Raw genomic sequence first — 18,389 nt, 5'->3', positions numbered from 1 at the left:
ATTAAGTATTTGTAATCACTTATATTTTTTTAAAATATTTTATTTATTTATTTGAGAGAGAGAGCATGGGGGGGAGGGTCAGAGGGAGAAGCAGACTCCCTGCAGAGCAGGGAGCCTGACGTGGGACTCGATCCCAAGACTCCGGGATCATGACCTGAGCCGAAGGCAGTCGCTTAACCAACTGAGCCACCCAGGCGCCCCTCACTTATATTTGTAATCACTGACTATTTCCAAGGAATCATGATACAGAGAGAGCCAAGGCACTATCCCTGCCCTCCAGGAACCTACTGTTCACCAGGGGAGATGAAGTACAAAAAAATATAGTATGAAGCAGGGAAGGGCAAGTGCCATTTAGATTATTTTATCATCTTTTTTTTTTTTTTTTAAGATTTTATTTTTAAGTAATCTCCACACCCAACGTGGGACTCAAACTCACAATCCTGAGTCAAGAGTTGTGTGCTCCACCAACTCAACCAGTCAGGTGCCCCATTCAGATCATTTCAACTTAGTAATATAGTAATAATTAATAAGGGGGGATCATTTCTGGCTGGGATGACCGAGAAGGGTATCTGAGGAAGTGACATTCATAGTGGAGCCGAAGACTGACTAGGCATCTATAGGGATAGGAAGTGGAGTGATTAATGGTTGCCTTCATTTTGGGGCATGGAATTGGGGAGTGATGGCCAAAGGGTACAGGGTTTCTTTTTGGGGTGACAATCTGACATCGTTTGTGGTGATGGTTGCACAGCTCTGAATATACTAAAAACCACTGAATTGTGCATTGAAAATGGGTGAACTATGTGAAGTGTGAATTCTATTTCACTAAAGCTGTTAGAAGTCCTTTAAAGCAGAAGGACCACTTAGGCCCTGTGTGAACATTTTCACCTCAGTACCGAGTGTTGAGTTCATCCCACTCTGGTTCATGCTCCTCGGTATTGTTGCTTGTGCAGGGCTCTGCTCTTGTTTAATTAACTTACTAATTCCTTTGTATCTCTTTCTCATGCTATTACTGTAGTAATTGTAGCATGTGCATGTGAATTTTTGTATGGGCTACAAAATGTGAATGGTTGCATTATTAATGTAAATACTGTAAATAGTAGTGGCTTGTCTGCATCATTCTGCTTCTCACTTTTGCCACCCCGCATTGTGGTAAGTGTTGTGGTTTAGGATCCACCTCTGGTGCTGTGTGTCTGGTCTGGCTTCTGACTGCTGCTCAGTAATCCCTGGTGTGCATTACTTTCTTATCAATGGGCACCAGGGTGACCTGCCACCAGCCTCCCCTCAGACAGATAACGTTGTGGTGGATAATCGCAGATATGTCCCTCCCGCACCATGTGAAGATGTCTTTGAGTTATATTCCCAAAAGCAGAGTTGCTGATCACAGGATCATGTACATACTGAATGTGTTTATACTTAGTTAAGGGGTTTTTACTAAGTGCAGTCAGATTGCTCCTCCACTTACCAGCACTAGTCCATAACGCCTCCCAGCAGAATGAGAGTTCCTGTAGCCTCCCAGTCCACACGGAAGATTTGCATGCACAGATTTTTTTATTTTTACCTTTTTTTAAGATTTTATTTATTTGAGAGAGAAAGATAGGGAGAGAGCCTGAGCAGCGGGGAGAGGGAGAAGCAGGCTCCCTGCCAAGCAGGGACTCAATCCCAGGACCCTGGGATCACAACCCGAGCCGAAGACAGACACTTAACTGACTGAGCCAGCCAGGCATCCAGCACAGAAAAAGATTTTATTTATTTGATAATGCAATATATGTTAAGAAAAAAAAAGATAGCAGGAGGGGAAGAATGAAGGGGAGTAAATCGGAGGGGGAGACGAACCATGAGAGACGATGGACTCTGAAAAACAAACTGAGGGTTCTAGAGGGGAGGGGGTGGGGGGATGGGTTAGCCTGGTGATCGGTATTAAAGAGGGCATGTTCTGCGTGGAGCACTGGGTGTTATGCACAAACAATGAATCATGAACACTACATCAAAAACTAATGATGTAATGTGTGGTGATTAACAAAACAATAAAAAATTTTAAAAAAAGATTTATTTGAGAGAGAGCAAAAGCAAGAGAGGTCACAAAGGGAGAGGGAGAAGCAGACTCACCGCCAAGCAGAGAGCCCGATGCAGGGCCTGATCCCAGGACCCTGAGATCATGACCTGAGCCGAAGGCAGATGCCCAACCGACTGAGCCACCCAGGTGCCCCTAAAAACATTTTTTATTGAAGTATATAATAGTAAAGAGATGTGTAGGATTTTGATAATGGAGACAGGAGAGAAGGAAGGACATTCTCGAAAGGAGTGCAGTGAGCAGGGGCCCAGAGGTAGCATGTTAAGAGGAAATGATTCCTCCTCCCAATTGCCAAAGCGCAGTCCCTGGAGGACGGCTGTAGGGGTGAAGCACAGAGGAGGGACCAGACCCTAAGGCGTCGAGTGGAGAACCGGGAGGAAGGGGTAACACGATCAAAGCAAGATGCTGGGACCCTTCCTTTAGTGAAGGGAGAGTCAGGAGGCCAGGAGCACATCACAGTGAGGGTGCACAGGTGTGGAGTTAGAGGGGGAGAAATTGGGGTGGGTGGGATGATTAGCAGGACACTGGTTATTAACAGATGAATAGAAATGAGGAAAAGATGCTTGCATAGTTTTATTTTAGACTTCTCAAGTTTGAGTTACCAACACAACCAGCTAGAAATAATTACAGGTACTTGGAAATTAGTACATAAAATCCTACAGTTAGATGCAAAATGCATTCAGCAGTATGGGGCAGGAGGAAACTGGCTTGATAGCTGTTTTGGGGCGCGTGAGAAGGGTATATACGGCTACCCAAAGAGCTGACGTAATGTTAGACGGCGTTAATTGAAGAAGAGCGTAAGGATGGTAGGAGGTAGCCAGTCAGCACACCACTGGAGGGTTTTTTGTTCTTTTTAAGAAAGCATTTGACATGCTGGGATTTGTGTGAAGGAAAACGGGCTCCCACCAGTACCTCTACCTGCCTCCCTGCGTCGGTGCCATATGCCTTCCCTCCCGTTCTTAGGGATGGTTTGTTCGTGTTGTTATCTACTAGAAACTAGGTCCCCCCCTTCTCACCTGCACGAGGCCAGCACCCCAGCAGTCCGCCCCCATCCCCCCGCTCCTGTGTCAGTTTTCGCTCTGCTAGATCATCCCCGTCAGCATACAGACATGCTGGTATTTCTCTGAATTCATCCCATTACTCTGCTTCCCACTGCAGCATGCCTCAGAACAGTTTTTGATACTTGCTGTCTCCACATCCTCTCAGACCCATTTTCTCTCAAGCCCGTTTCTGTCCTCTGCCTCTCCCGTTCCACAGCACCGCTGACCTCAGCCCAAGGCCCCGTCCTCCGCTTACTTGACGGGTCTGCAGCCTCTGACCGACCTGGCTGATCACTCCCTCCTTAAAATCTCCTCTTCCATTGGCTTCCATGGAACCCCCTGGTTTTCCTTCTCCTCACTGGCCCATTCCTTCTCCATCTTTGCTGCTGGGGCCTCCTCATCTCCCTGACCTCTAAGTGTCAACAGACCCCAAGGCTCTGTTCCTCATACCTCTTCTCTTAGTACACTCACTCCCTGGTGATCTCATCCACTCTATCAGATGCATTCTGTTCACAAAGGACTCTCAAACTTCTATGCTGTTCTCCTCATCCTGGCTTCCTTGCTAATCCTCTTGGCCCAGGTCCTTCGCATTTGTTGTTCCAGTCAACTAGAATGCTCTTCCTCAGCCATTTGTAGAGCTTCTCTCTTCCTTCAGAGTTTTACTCAAATGTCATCACCTCTTTTTTTTTCCATTGCTATATTATCAATACTAGAGCAGCGTCTGGTACACAGTAAGTGCCCGGGAAGTATTTGTTGAGGGGCGCCTGCGTGTCACAGTCGGTTAAGCTCTGACTCTTGGGTTTTGGCTCAGGTCATGATCTCACAAGTGATCTCAGCGTTGTGAGATTGAGCCCCTTGTCAGGCTTCACACGGAGTCTGCTTCAGACTATCTCTCCTCCTCCCTTTGCCCCTCCCCCTGCTCGCTTATCCTCACTCACTCTCTCTCAAATAAATAAATCTTTTTTTTTTTTAAAGGTATTTGGGGTGCCTGGGTAGCTCAGTCGGTTTAAGTGTCCAACTCTTGATCTTAGCTCAGTCGTTAAGCGTCTGCCTTCGGCTCAGGTCATGATCCCAGGGTGCTGGGATCGAGCCCCGCATTGGGCTCCCCGCTCCGCGGGAAGACTGCTTCTCCCTCTCCCACTCCCCCTGCCTGTGTTCCCTCTCTCGCTGGGTCTCTGTCAAATAAATAAATAAAATCTTAAATAAATAAATAAATAAATAAATAAATAAATAAGGTATTTGTTGAATAAGTGAAGAAACCAGGATGTTTTGGAACATAAAAGGTGTTGTAGTAGCCACTTCTAATTCAAAGGACTCTTTTTTTTTTTTAAAGATTTTATTTATTTATTTGAGAGAGAGAGAGCATGAGCTGGGCAAGGGGCAGAGAGAGAAGCAGACTCCTGGCTGAGCAGGAAGTCCGATGTGGAGCTCGATCCTGGGACGCTGGGATCATGACCCGAGCTGAAGGCAGACACTTAACCAGAGCCACCCAGGTGCCCCTCTTCAAAGGACTCTTTAGCAGAAGAGGGCATAGCTTCATTCAGTGTTGCTTATGACCATGGCTCACTTATAAGGAGGTGTTTTTAAAGTCCTTTACAAAGACTAACTTTCTAGCTCTGCTTTCCAGCAGGGAAATGAGCCATCTTGTGAGCGAGTGCCATGTTGCTGCAAGTATTCCGCAGGGGCAGGAATATGTAGAAAGAATTCATTCTTCCCACAGAATCTCCTGTGTGCCAGGCTCTGTGATGTGCACTGAGGACACACAGACGAATAGCACTCAAAGAACTCCCATCAAATGGGATTCCGAAAGTGTAAGGAGCTTTAGCACAGTGTTCAGAAAAGGGCTTGCATGGGGGCACCTGGGTGGCTCAGTCGTTCACTGTCTGCCTTTAGCTCAGGTCGTGATCCCAGGGTCCTGGGATTGAGCCCTGCGTTGGGCTCTTTGCTTTGCAGAAAGCCTGCTTCTCCCTCTCCCCCTGCTTGTGTTCCCTCTCTCACTCTGTGTGTCTCTGTCATATAAATAAGTAAAATCTTAAAAAAGAGAGAGAAGGAAAAAAAAGTGCCTGCGTGTGGTCGATGGCTGTTAACTATTTACTGAGTGAACGATTTGACAATCAGGCTACATTTCCTCTCATCTGATTCCAAACTGTGCCGTGGTCTTGTGTGCTGCCCATGTGAGTGCGCCGATGAGACATTGCTGCAGAGCAGAGACATGTGTCAGAACTTTGAAGTATACAGACCCTTCGGCCCAGCAGTTTTGCTAATAGAAATTATCCTAAAGAAATAATGAGTGATGTTCAATACGGGTGTACAAAAAGTGGTTGGTTATGGGCGCCTGGGTGGCTCAGTCGGTTGAGCATCTGCCTTTGGCTCAGGTCATGATCTCAGGGCTTGGGATCAAGTCCCACTTCGGGCTGCTTGCTCAGCGGGGGATCTGCTTCTCCCTCTGCCTGCAGCTCCCCTTGCTTGTGCTCTCTCTCTCTCTCTCTCTGTGTGTCAAATGAATAAATAAAATCTTTAAAAAAAAAAAAAAGGATATGCTATGATAAGCCATTTGTTTTCTTCAGTCTCGATCCACTTGTGACCGGTGGCCCACATTTAAGAAGGGGCTAGCTTGAAGCTGGAGAGCCGTCGGTAGCCATGGCTTACTGTGAAGGATCACACAAGAGCAGGACCTGCCCTGCTGACTCTTTGGCACAGAACTGAAAATAAGAAGCTGCCAAGCCTGGGGAGTCATTGCTCTTAACTCGTATAATGTAGATAGTCACTGAGAAGGAAGGTGCACACTTCTCCTGCCCTCCTCCCCTCTCTTGCTCTTAGATGGACGATGACGATGATGACGACGATGTAGGAGACCATGATGAGGACCACCCTGGGATGGAGGTGGTGCTGCATGAGGACAAGAAGTACTACCCCACAGCTGAGGAGGTGTACGGCCCCGAGGTGGAGACCATTGTTCAGGAAGAAGACACCCAGCCCCTCACCGGTAAGTCAGGAGGCACCGGGTTGGGAGAGATGAGATGGAGTCTGGAAAACTTCAGGTCATAGCCGTCAGCAGTGTTGAAAGTTCACTGAATGAACTGATTTTCTTCTCTCTACCAGGTACTGCTTCTGGATTGAGATTCCTTTCACCCTGTTTTAATATTCAGTACAACTCGTAGCTTGTTACGAAGCAAATGGGAGTTGCTTCTTTATTTACTGAATATCTGTTTAGGTGCTTAAAGACTATTTTTGTTTGTTTTGTTTTGGGGTTTTGGGTTTTTGTTTTGTTTATTATTTATTTTTAAAGATTTTATTTATTTCTTTGTCAGAGAGAGAGCACAAGCAGAGGGAGAAAGCAGGCTCCCCGCTGAGCAGGGAGCCTGATGCGGGACTTGATCTCCAGACCCTGGGATCATGACCTGTGCTGAAGGCAGACACTTAATTGACTGAGCCACCCAGGCGCACCTGTTTTGTTTTTCATGTAGGCTCCATGCCCGGCATGGAACCCAACGGGCTTGAGCTTATGACTCCGAGATTAAGACCTGAGCTGAGATCAAGAGTTGGACACTTAACTGACTGAGCCACCCAGGTGCCCCAAGTTAAAGACTTTTTTTAAGTTCTCCCTCTGGTGTGATCTGTTTTTCTATCGAAATAATCCTAACTCCTTTAACCAGTCCTCACAGTGCCAATTTTCTACTTCTTATATCCTTTTCATTGATCTTCTGAGAAGTGGTTAGATTTTATAAATGCAAGGAGGTTTTGAACTGACATTGACCTCAGCCTATATCTAGTCCCTCTCCCTTCCTCCCACAAAATGAAGTCCAAACTTCTCAGTCCACAGTTCCAGATCCTTCACTGTCTAATGCCAAACAGCATTTCCAGACCTTATTTCAACGTATGAGTAGTCCTTGAGAATAACATAAATTGATGTCACATATACATTATGAAAGCTCAGTCTAGGGGCACCTGCGTGGCTTAGTCGGTTGAGCGTCTGACTTTTGGTTTTAGTTCAGGTCATGGCCTCAGGGTGGTGAGATCAAGCCCTGCGTCAGGCTCCATACTCAGCGAGGAGTCTGCTTGAGATTCTCTTTCTCCTTCCTCAGCCCTTCCCCCTGCATGTGGTCTCTCTCTCTCTCTCAAATAAATAAATACTAAAAAAAAAAATGAAAGCTCAGTCTAATGGAATGGGGCTCTGTATTTTTATGTTTTATGCCAACCTGCACATCACTACTTTTTTTCCTCCCCCCCACTAGAACCTATTATTAAGCCAGTGAAAACCAAGAAATTCACTCTGATGGAGCAGACATTACCTGTCACGGTGTATGAAATGGAGTAAGTTATAAGGTCTCTCTGCCTCTCTGCACAAATAGTGTGGGTTCATTTTTCTCTGGAGGTAGGATGTGGTTTGTGGTTGAAGTAGCTAGTGAATTGAAAAAGTAAAAATTCTCCTACAATTTGTCAGAATTTTCCTTGAGCATACGGTTGCTGAAAAAGTTAAGCCCATCTTAAATTTTTTCTTGGATCTCATTCAGAACTCGGCCTTTTCTCTTCCAACCCTTTAGTTGGGTATTAAATGAAGCTGGCCTTTGAGGCAGAACTGGGTATTGTAATCATCAGCGTTGGGGCCACCAGAGCCTATTTTGACTTGGTAAGATTGCTTAGTGTTTGGGGAATATAACAACTCTTTATTTTGGAGAGGAGGGTACAAGTAGGTGGATACATGTGTAGAGTAGTTTAGACTCTTCATACTGCAGGCTTTCTGAAAATATTTTCATTGATGAAATGCACTTGTAAGGTCCTCATATATTGAAGTGTTTGGGACTCATGGGCACCTAAGTGGCTCAGTTGGTTAAGCAACTGCCTTCGGCTCAGGTCATGATCCTGGAGTCCCGGGATCGAGTCCCGCATCGGACTCCCTGCTCAGCGGGGAGTCTGCTTCTCCCTCAGACCCTCCCCCCTCTCATGCTCGCTCTCTATCTCATTCTCTCTCTCAAATAAATAAATAAAATCTTAAAAAAAAAATGAAGTGTTTGGGACTCATTATTAGATAATGAAATTCCTTTTTTTTTTTTTTAAAGCATATTGACATTTAGTATGTCCAAAAGAGTGGGGTCTCTTCTGAATGGTCAGCTCACCTGCCAACATTCAGCCATTTTTGAAACAACTTTTCAGTTGTCTTCAGAACTTTCTTCAGATTCCCTTGTGTTCTCAATGGTGGTTTTTTTAAAAATCTGAAATCTTTGAAAGTGGGGTAGATGTTTCAAAGAGCCAAAGTTCTCTGAAGGCTACGTGCCATGAGGTAATGTGGGTGATAAGCAAGAAAGACAGCACTGGTTTTGATCAAGTTGGAACTCCTCAGCATCATTAATGAGATGGAGTTTTCTGAAAGGTTTTGTTAACTAGCTCTGAGGGCAATTTCAAAATAGAAGCTGGGGTGCCTGGGTGGCTCAGTTGGTTAAGCGTTCCACTCTTGATTTTGGCCCAGGTCGTGATGTCAGAGTCACGGGATTGGGCCCCATGTCAGACTCTGCGCTCAGCACGGACTCCGCTTATCCCTCTCTCTGCTCCTCCCTCCCCCACCCCCCTTCTCTCTATCTCTATCTCTAAAATTTTTTAAATCTTAGAAGCTCTCAAAGTAATTTTAAGTCCCCTTTGCATTGATAGAATAAATGCATAAATGGAAGAAATCTAACCTGAGGATTTTGAAAGGGACAGTGCTTGTGTATGTGTGTGCGTGCACGCTGGTATTTGGTTTTGCTTTTCTTCTTGCTTGCTTTTGAAATCTCATTTCGTGGGTTGTGTTACTTCATGGAAAAGTGTCTTCCATTTCCAGAGCCAGACCAGTGTAGATACAGAAATTCGTGTCTGCCTCTGAGCATTCTCCAGTTGGTCTGAAAGTTGTTCCTGACAAAATATGTGAAACACCTTTGCGCCACTTCCCATTTGGAAGCTTTTGCCAAAGTCCTTTTTCTCTTTAACTTTCTCCTTTCAGTTTCTTGGCAGATCTGATGGATAACTCGGAACTCATCAGAAATGTGACCCTCTGTGGCCATCTCCACCATGGCAAGGTGAGAGAACTTTCAGCTACTGGAAACAGGATTTCTCTTTGTTCCTGCTCATTTTTTCAGCCCTCAGAGTCACAGGTTGGGGTTTGAGGCCGTAATGCTGGATCTCCTGACTCGGGGGGGCCTCCGGGCCTAGTGGGAAACCTGCTGTGAAATTCTAGCTTTTCCTGAGCAGCAGATGGAGCCTGTTTCTAAGCCACTTGCAGCCTTGTGCCTACATCTGGACAGAAGAGGGGAAATTGAGCCTTACTCTGACTTTATAAGTTTTCATTTCCTGGGGGAATGCTTGTCCAAGAAAGATTTCATCTTTCATTTGAAAATAATCCTACGGCTTCAGTGTTAATCCCTTGCTGTCCCATAATCCTCCTTGCTCCCCTCTTCCTCTCCTTATCCCGAAATTATGTGGTATATTGGGCGCTGAGAGAAGGGTAGAGTAGATTTTCCTTTGTGCTTGGCAGATCTTAATCTTCTCTTCCCTTTCAGACGTGTTTTGTAGATTGTTTAATAGAGCAGACTCACCCGGAAATCAGGAAGCGCTATGACCAAGATGTAAGTAGAAAATCTGTGGAAGGTTTAGGATGAACCATTCATAATATACAGGGGTGTCTCTCTCCTTCCCCTTCCTTCCACCTTCCCACTCTCATTATAAATAATGGCGCCTACAAAGTGCTGCTTTATAATTGTAATCTCTATTCATAGCTTTAAAGAAAGTAATTTTAACTTTCTTAGGAGCATAGAGAATATTAACCTGCAGTATTTTTGGATGATCTGTTCTGCACTTGGGATCTTTCCTCTGTTCTGATATATCCTGACTTTTATAGCCTATTCTTTCCTGTCATGGTATTAATAGCCTACTCTATAAATATAATACAATTGGACCTTGTTGTTTCCATGATAAATTTAAATGCCTGTGAATGAGGCCAAATGTGGCTGCAAGTCTCAGCACAATAAATGCTCCATGTCTGCTAGATTGAGTGTTTTGACATGCGGGGGGGGGGGTTCCATAAAGGCCGGATGTGTCTCCCTTTATCACTTTAGAATTCGATGCATTTGATAAAATTTAGCTCTCCAGCCATACCTGGTCCTCATTGATCACCCTGACCCCCCCAAAAAAAACACCCATCCAGGAACATTTTCCATCTGAGAGGGCACTGGTTTTATTGTCTGGAATTTCTGTAGGATACCCTTCTGTCTTCCATGTAGCCTCCTGAGGCAGAAAGCCTTGAGTGGGGAGCTGGTGGAGGAGAGCGATTAATGGTTTGTGTGGGAGAGGAGTCTGGAGTCAGGTGGTAACAGCGCTTCTTTTTTTTTTTTTTAAGCTGTGCTATACTGACATCCTCTTCACAGAGCAAGAGGTAAGTGTGCCTGGGGAAATCTGACTGTTGCCCACACTGGACCCAGCAGGAGTTCTGCAGGGAATGGGGGGGAGCCTTTATGTTAACACTTTGCTCTGCACTGCACCCCCTCTCTCTTTCCCATCTCACACCTCTTTATCTCATAGCTTCTGCCGGTCATCCTCTGATCTAGTACTTGAAAGAGAGCGGGGCAGGTAAGCGGTAGGGTAGGTGGAGGGACCTTCCTTCCCTTGACTGGATTTAATTTGGCCTAGTAGGGCAAATGCTAAGAGGTGATGTCTACATTAACGCTCTCAGTTACACAGAAACTCAGTAGAATTTTTTAAATGACATCATCCTTAAATCTGTATGATGATTCCATCCATATGATGATCTCTTTCTAGGAGTAGTTTCTCTTTGAGAGTGGGTTCCTCTGTCTTTGTGCTTCTCTTCTATGTAAAGTAGTGAGCATATATCGCTGTCTTTCCCATTCCAGGTGGTGGGTGTTTCTTCCATCTGGATCTTTCCCCTACTCTCTGACCCCTCTCTTTTCTCTCTCCTTTGTTTCTGTCCCTTTTTTTAAATCACCATATGGAGAGCTCAAGTTCGTAAGTGTGGTTTACTAAAGGAACTTTGAACAGTGCAGGTTTATGATAAGCAATCAACATATGTTAGCTATTATTGTTTTTTAATATGTTTGGCTAGATTTTTTTAATACTTATTTCTGGTTACAACTTTCTTTTTAAAAGTAGGCTCCACCCCCAGCATGGACCCCAACTCTGCGCTTGAGCTCACAACCCTGAGTCAAGAGTTGGATACTTAGGGCGCCTGCGTGGCTCAGTTGGTTGAGCAACTGCCTTCAGCTCAGGTCATGGTCCCAGGGTCCTGGGATCAAGTCCCACGTCAGGCTCCCCCTGGTCTGCGGGGAGCCTGCTTCTCCCTCTGCCTGCCATTCCCCCTGCTTGTGCTCTGTCTGTCAGATAAATAAATAAAATCTTAAAAAAAAATCCATTAAAAAAAAAGTTGGATAATTAACCAACTGAGCCACCCAGGCACCCCTAGCTTTTTTTTTTTTTTATATAGATTTTTTTTTTCTTTTTAAAGTAATCTCCACAACCAAAGTGGGGCTCGTACTCACATCCCCAAGGTAAAGAGTTGCGTGCTGTACTGACTGAGCCAGCCAGGAGCCCCTCTTTTTATAGCTTTTATATGTGTGTGTATAATTTTTTTTTTTTTGGCTCCCAAAGTTTAATCAAGAACTCATACAAAATATTTCAGATAAATGCGTTTTAATCTTCCTCTTCATCCTGGTTAATCTGGAAGGAACACAATTCACAACTCTCTTTGCATTTGGCAACTACACGTAGATTATTATTCTTCACATATTTTGGGGGGAGATATTTCAAATATCTTTTGGAAAAAGGCACGTCGGAAGTTATAGTAATCTTGCTCTTGCACCTTTCAGTGCTTACAACCCCTCCACCAAGATTCCCAGCTTTGCCATTCACTTTGATTCTCTCTTGAAGAAACTTTTCAAAAATGGCAGCGTCCATGATTCCATCTTCCACTGGGTGGGGGCAGTCAAGGTAAACTCCAGCAGGGGCAGAAAGGGCATCATGTTTTTTTAAACCCTAAAATGCCCCAGGAGGTTTCTTTTTACTTAGATGATGCTTCAGTTATTATTTTTGTTAGCAGTGTATGAAGATAAGATTGTAGGACGCTGGATTCTCTGTTAGGTTTAATCCTGCTTTACTTGCTTGTTCAGTTTTATTTTTACTTTTTTTTTGTATTTGAACCAAACCCCTGCAAAAATGATGTTTAACACCAAGATATTTCATCTTCAAGCGTCATTCTGGTTAGAGGCCTAGATAAAAATCACACTCAAGGAGAGATGTCAGTGTAACTTAATAGCAGCCGGCAAGCCCCAAGAGCAGAAGGAAGCTCTCTTGCAGAGGAAGAAGTCTTGACTGCTGTCTCTGTCTTTGTGACTTTCAGAGAGGTGTTGGCATCAAAAGCACTCCTGTGACGGTGGTCTTGCCAGATACCAAAGGAAAATCTTACCTTTTCAATATCATGGACACTCCAGGTAGGACATTCCTTTTACTATCAGAACCTTACCCTCTTTGTTTTTTGTGCTCTCACGCTTCCAGAACAGAACAGAACACTTCATCTTTTTGTTTACATTCCCTTCACTTCCCGTCTCATTGAGATAATTTCCATTTTCCACGGTCTCCTTTGCTTCTGACTAGTTAATTAGCAGGCATTGTGCGCCAGGTTTTCTGTTTCACTCCTCTCTTTGCTCTAAAATATTTAAATACTGGGGAATCTCATTCATTGACTCATTTCAGCCTGTGTCAGGCCCCATGCTAGGAGCTTGGTAACAAGGGTGAGTCAGACAAGGCCCTGGTCTCAGGCGCTCTCAGTCCTTTGAAGGAGGCCAGGGGGTCAACACACAAACAAGTCACCGTAGGAGCAGCGTACCTTGCCCTGTGGCTGACTCTGTCTTCATCTTACGGAAAGGACCAACTCAGGGCAGAGTTTTAAATAGAAACATTGGAGTTTTGACAAATTGACCTTCTCAGCCTCAGGTGCCCAGCGCCCTGATACCTCTTAGCCCTTTCCACCACCAGCAGCACCTTGCCAGGAATTGTCTCCTGTGCCCCAGGCCCTTCTTGCCCTTTCTCCTGCCTCTGAATTGTCCTTTGCCCTCGCAGAACTCTGCTGACTGCTGTTGAGGCCGAGCTGGTGTATGAATGTCAATATGTTACGCCCTCCTAGGGCATACAGAACACTTCGTTCTTTTTATGTTTGGGGACCTGCTGTATGAAAGTTTAATCCAAGCATGTGACTCTAACTGGTGGGATTTTATACACGGCGGGGAGCTGTGGGAAGAAGGGAAAGGGCATATTTGGGGGTTCACATGGTTTTCAGTGTTCCCTCAGACCACCTACAAGTTAATTGTGCCTCATCCTGGCACCACGCACGTAGTGACTTACTTGGTATTTGTCTTACAGGACATGTGAATTTTTCTGATGAGGTCACGGCTGGCTTGCGCATCTCAGATGGAGTTGTCCTTTTTATCGATGCTGCTGAAGGCGTGAGTCTGCCTCTACTCCCTTATGACCCCTCCTCCCTGTTAGGTTTGCCCCACACGATTAAATGTCTGTGGGATTCAGGCTCACAATTTGCTTTGAAATTAAGGCAGCATATGAAGTTCAGAATTAGTTCTCAGGGGGAACTTGGGTAGCTTAGTCGTTAAGCATCTGCCTTCGGCTCAGGTCATGATCCCAGGGTCCTGGGATTGAGCCCCGCATCGGGCTCCCTGCTTAGTGGGAAGCCTGCTTCTCCCTCTCCCACTCCCCCTGCTTGTGTTCCCTCTCTTGCTGGGTCTCTCTCTGTCAAATAAATAAATAAAATCTGTTTAAAAAAAAGACAAAATTAGTTCTCAGTACGGGTCCCTCACTCCCTGCTCAGTGAGGCTCAAAATGATAGGACCCAAAATAAAATGACTAATGTAATTAAAAAGAGAAGGAGAGTATATTCGTGTAAATGGATTTTAAATATTGATGCGTTTTTCTAAACTAGAGAGATTAGAGTTAAAAGACCCAAGGTGTCTTATATATTTCTAAACTGAAAGATGAGGTAATTTGGCTAACTTTATTCATGTGGTCATTGATGAGATAGCCAGCAGAGGGAGCCAGAGTTGCTCCCTCCCCTCTCCCCCATTTGACTTCATTTTGGAATAATTTCAAATTTATTGAAAAGTTGCAAGAACAGTACAGGAGTACACTCTCATTTGCTTCGTAATTCTTTTTCTGTACATGTACTCATGCATATGTGAGTGTGTGCATATTTTCCCTTGAATTGTTTGAAAGTAAAATATTTCAACGTTATCTCAGAACAAGGGCATTTTACTTACATGACCAAAATACAGTTACCAAAATCAGGGAATTTAACACTGATACAATATGCTGTATAGATCTTTTTCTCTAGACCTTATTGAATGTCACTAACTATCCCAGTAGTGTCCTTTATAGAATTTTTTTTTCCCTGGGGCACCGGGGTGGCTCATTCGGTTAAGTGTCTGCCTTCAGCTCAGGTCATGATCCCAGGGTTCTGGGATCGAGCCCCGCGTTGGGCTCTCTGCTCCACGGGGAGCCTGCTTCTCCCTCTCCCTCTGCTACTCCCCCTGCTTGGGCTTATACTCTCTCTCTGTCAAATTAATAGATAAAATCTTAAAAAAAAAAAATTTTTTTTTTTCCTGATCAAGGATGCTGCCTAGCATTCAGTCCTCATGTCTACCTTAGTCTCTTAATTAGAACTGTTTGATAGCTTTTCTTGGTCCTTTATGACGGCATTTTTGAAGAGCATAAGCTATATTTGTTTTGTAGAATGTCTCCATTTGGTTTGTTGAATGTTTGCTCATGGTTATGTTCAGGTTATTTTTGGCAGGAATGCTACATGAACGTAGTTGTGTTCTTCTTAGTCCATCACATCAGGAGGCCCTGCGTGTCACCTTATCCCATTACTGGTGATACTAACTTTCGTTGCTTGGTTAAGGTGGGTTTGCCAGGTTTCCCCAGTGTAAAGTTAGTATTTTCCCTTAGTAATAATTCGTGGAGATACACCTTGAGTCTATATATACATTATACTTCTTTGCAAACTTTGCATGCTGGTTTTACCTTCTATTACTTTTTTTTTAAGATTTATTTATTCATTTGAGAGAGAAAGAGTGAGTGCAAGTTGGGGGAAGGGCAGAGGGAGCGAATCTCAAGCAGATTCCCCACCGAGTTCAGAGGCCGATGCTAGGCCCAGTCCCATGACTCATGAATTCACAACCTAAGCCGAAACCAAGAGTCGGATGCTTAACTGACGGAGCCACCCAGGCGCCCCCCATTTTTTAAATCTCTACACCCAACATGGGGCTCAAACTCATGACCCCAAGACCAAGAATCGCACACTCCACCAACTGAGCCAGGCTGGCACCCCAAGTTTTATCCTCCATTGAGCATTCCTAGTTTATTTCCGTAGTAGTTGCAAATGGTGATTTTCTAACTTTTATTATTCCTTCTATATTTTTTGGTTGGAATTCTGTTGTGAGGAAGGACTTCCTCTTCTCCCTCATTGCTTACTTATTGTCACATGTGTGGATACATGGATTTTTATTTCATTCAGTGAGTTATAATCCATCGCTATCCTTACATATCTTGATCCTCTAGCTATCCCAGATTCGGTTAGATAGAGCTCCTTCAGGTTGGCTTCTTTGTCCTTTTGACATGTCCCATCCTTTTTTAAGTACTTCCTTATTCTTCAGCACCCAATGTTTTAGACTCATTTTGTGCTTTCTCTGCCCCAGTCCTGGAATCAGCCATTTCTTCAAGGAGTTCTGGATCCTTGTAATGGGGACTGGTATTTAGAAACAAAGGTCAGGGTGTGTTCACTGCTTTGGGGTCCATTACTTCTAGACCCTTTCACTGAACACAGACAGTGCATCCCCGCACACATCCATCACTATTTCTACACATGTATATGAAATGTGATTAACAATAAAAAAAGAAGAAATCATGTGTCCATCCTAATACCCACACTTCCATCCAGCACCACAGGTGCTCCTGAGCCTGCCTCCGCCCCTTTTCCAGCACTGGGAGACCTGGCTCCCAGCATCATCCGTGTGTTTATCAGTGTCTCAGTCCTGCCAGGTGCCCTCTTCAAGGTCCTGAATCAGCCTTTAGCCAAGATACCCTCTGCTTCCACCCAACAATCTATTTCCCCAGGTCCTCTTTTCCTCATACTTCGTATTTTCAGATAGTACCCTCTTTGGCTCTGCTGTGGACTTTACTGCCCTTTGCTCTTCTCACCACCTTCTGGGCCTTGTGTGTCAGGTGATGCTGAACACCGAGCGACTGATCAAGCACGCAGTGCAGGAGAGGCTGGCGGTCACCGTGTGCATCAACAAGATTGACCGGCTGATCCTGGAGCTCAAGCTGCCTCCCACCGACGCTTATTACAAGCTACGGCACATCGTAGATGAGGTCAATGGGCTCATAAGGTATAGGATGCCGGGCGTGGATTTCCTGTCCTCAGGAACTCTGTGTTTTATAAATCTTAACGTTGAACACCTTTGGGAGGCAACTCGGATTTCTTGGGGTGCATAATGAGCTTTTTGGACCAGACGAGGGGCACATTCCAGGGCCCTACAGGGTTTTACTCCACAGCCTTGGCCTCATCGACCCCGGGCCTTAACCAGCTGTGCAGCTTAAGACGCATCTTCACTTCTGCGTCGTGCTTAATACCTGGGATACCAAGTGTGTGAACCTGGGCAAGTGACTTACCCTCCTAGAACCTCAGCTTCCATCTCTATGAAAGGGGTATAATAATGTTTGCCTAATGGGATGTTATAAGAAATTAGATAGATATTTGATGCTACACACTTAGCACTCTGCTTAGCATACAGTACCTGCTCAGTGAATCATGTTAGTTGCTGTTACCTTCTAATGCAGACTCAGTAAATGAAGGAACTGTTGGCTGTTGTTTCTGTGGACGTAGTTGCTTTTCAGCAAGATGCATCTTGGGCTTATATTAGTATGAGTGATGGCTGGGAGACCTTAGAACACAGTATCAAGGTGACTTGGAAGAATAGGTTAAGTATATCCTAACCACGGTCTTATCTGCAGGCTGACAGATGGACTGGAGGACTTCTTGAGACCCCTCAAAGGGCCCAGGACAAGGCTGTCCTTTTGAGAGAACACCTCTCCAGTTAAGGATAGTATCCCCGTGGCCAGAGACAGATTTACGTTCAGGAGCCTCCTCGGTGTGTAGCCCTAATTCTCAACAGCCTAGAAGGGCTAAGAATGACTGGAGACTGACATAACATCAGGAGCCCCCAAAATGAAATGTTAGACTTCTTTATGTATCCCCTTTAAAGTGGGGGGTGCAGGGAAATCCTGATCACCAAAATAGGAGGGCAGATCTCAGCCTCTAAACAAGTAACAGCAACACAAACATTTTCTTTAGGAATATGGGACAAGTGCACTGAAAGTTTTAAAAAATTTGAAAGCAGTTACCTCTGGGGAGCATAACTTGAGAGAGGGTAGAATAGGTAGGGGACTGCTATTTATAAGCCAGTACTTTCACTTCTAAATTAAATTCTAGGGGCGCCTGGGTGACTTAGTCGTTAAGCGTCTGCCTTCGGCTCAGGTCATGATCCCAGGGTCCTGGGGATCGAGCCCCGCATCGGGCTCCCTGCTCAGCGGGAAGCCTGCTTCTCCCTCTCCCACTCCCTCTGCTTGTGTTCCCTCTCTTGCTGTATCTCTGTCAAATAAATAAAATCTTTTTTAAAAAATTGAGATTAAGAATTCCTCATATCAGTGAGGTCACATGATACATGTCTTTCTCTGATTGACTTATTTCACTCAGCATAACACCCTCCAGTTCCATCCACATCATTGCAACTGGCAAGATCTCATTCCTTTTGATGGCCGCATAATATTCCATTGTGTATATATACCACATCTTCTTTATCCATTCATCTGTCGATGGACATCTTGGCTCTTTCCACAGTTTGGCTATTGTGGACATTGCTGCTATAAACATTGGGGTGCACGTACCCCTTCGGATCCCTACATTTGTATCTTTGGGGTAAATACCCAGTAGTGCAATTGCTGGGTCATAGGGTAGCTCTATTTTCAACTGTTTGAGGAATCTCCATACTGTTTTCCAGAGTGGCTGCACCAGCTTGCATTCCCACCAACAGTGTAGGAGGGTTCCCCTTTCTCTGCATCCCCACCAACATCTGTCGTTTCCTGACTTGTTAATTTAAGGGTGGGAGGGATGGGGCAGCTGGGTGATAGACATTGGGGAGGGTATGTGCTATGGTGAGCGCTGTGAAGTGTGCAAG

The 18,389-nt window shown here is 44.8% G+C and overlaps 1 protein-coding gene across 1 annotated transcript in view; it reads left to right on the top strand.

The window, feature by feature from the left end:
• Positions 1-18,389, top strand: part of EFTUD2 (elongation factor Tu GTP binding domain containing 2) — a 42,752-nt gene that overhangs the window by 5,310 nt on the left and 19,053 nt on the right. Inside the window, exons 3-10 of the mRNA XM_027625565.1 lie at positions 5,932-6,097; positions 7,347-7,425; positions 9,086-9,161; positions 9,642-9,707; positions 10,478-10,513; positions 12,488-12,578; positions 13,507-13,589; positions 16,375-16,541. Coding sequence (XP_027481366.1) covers positions 5,932-6,097; positions 7,347-7,425; positions 9,086-9,161; positions 9,642-9,707; positions 10,478-10,513; positions 12,488-12,578; positions 13,507-13,589; positions 16,375-16,541 — 764 coding nt within the window. The remainder of the gene's footprint in view (positions 1-5,931; positions 6,098-7,346; positions 7,426-9,085; positions 9,162-9,641; positions 9,708-10,477; positions 10,514-12,487; positions 12,579-13,506; positions 13,590-16,374; positions 16,542-18,389) is intronic.

This window comes from Zalophus californianus, chromosome 16, assembly GCF_009762305.2.
Source record: "Zalophus californianus isolate mZalCal1 chromosome 16, mZalCal1.pri.v2, whole genome shotgun sequence".
Classification (NCBI taxonomy): domain Eukaryota; kingdom Metazoa; phylum Chordata; class Mammalia; order Carnivora; family Otariidae; genus Zalophus; species Zalophus californianus.
Note: the sequence above shows the minus strand (reverse complement) of the source record. Positions and strands in the feature narration are given on the sequence as shown.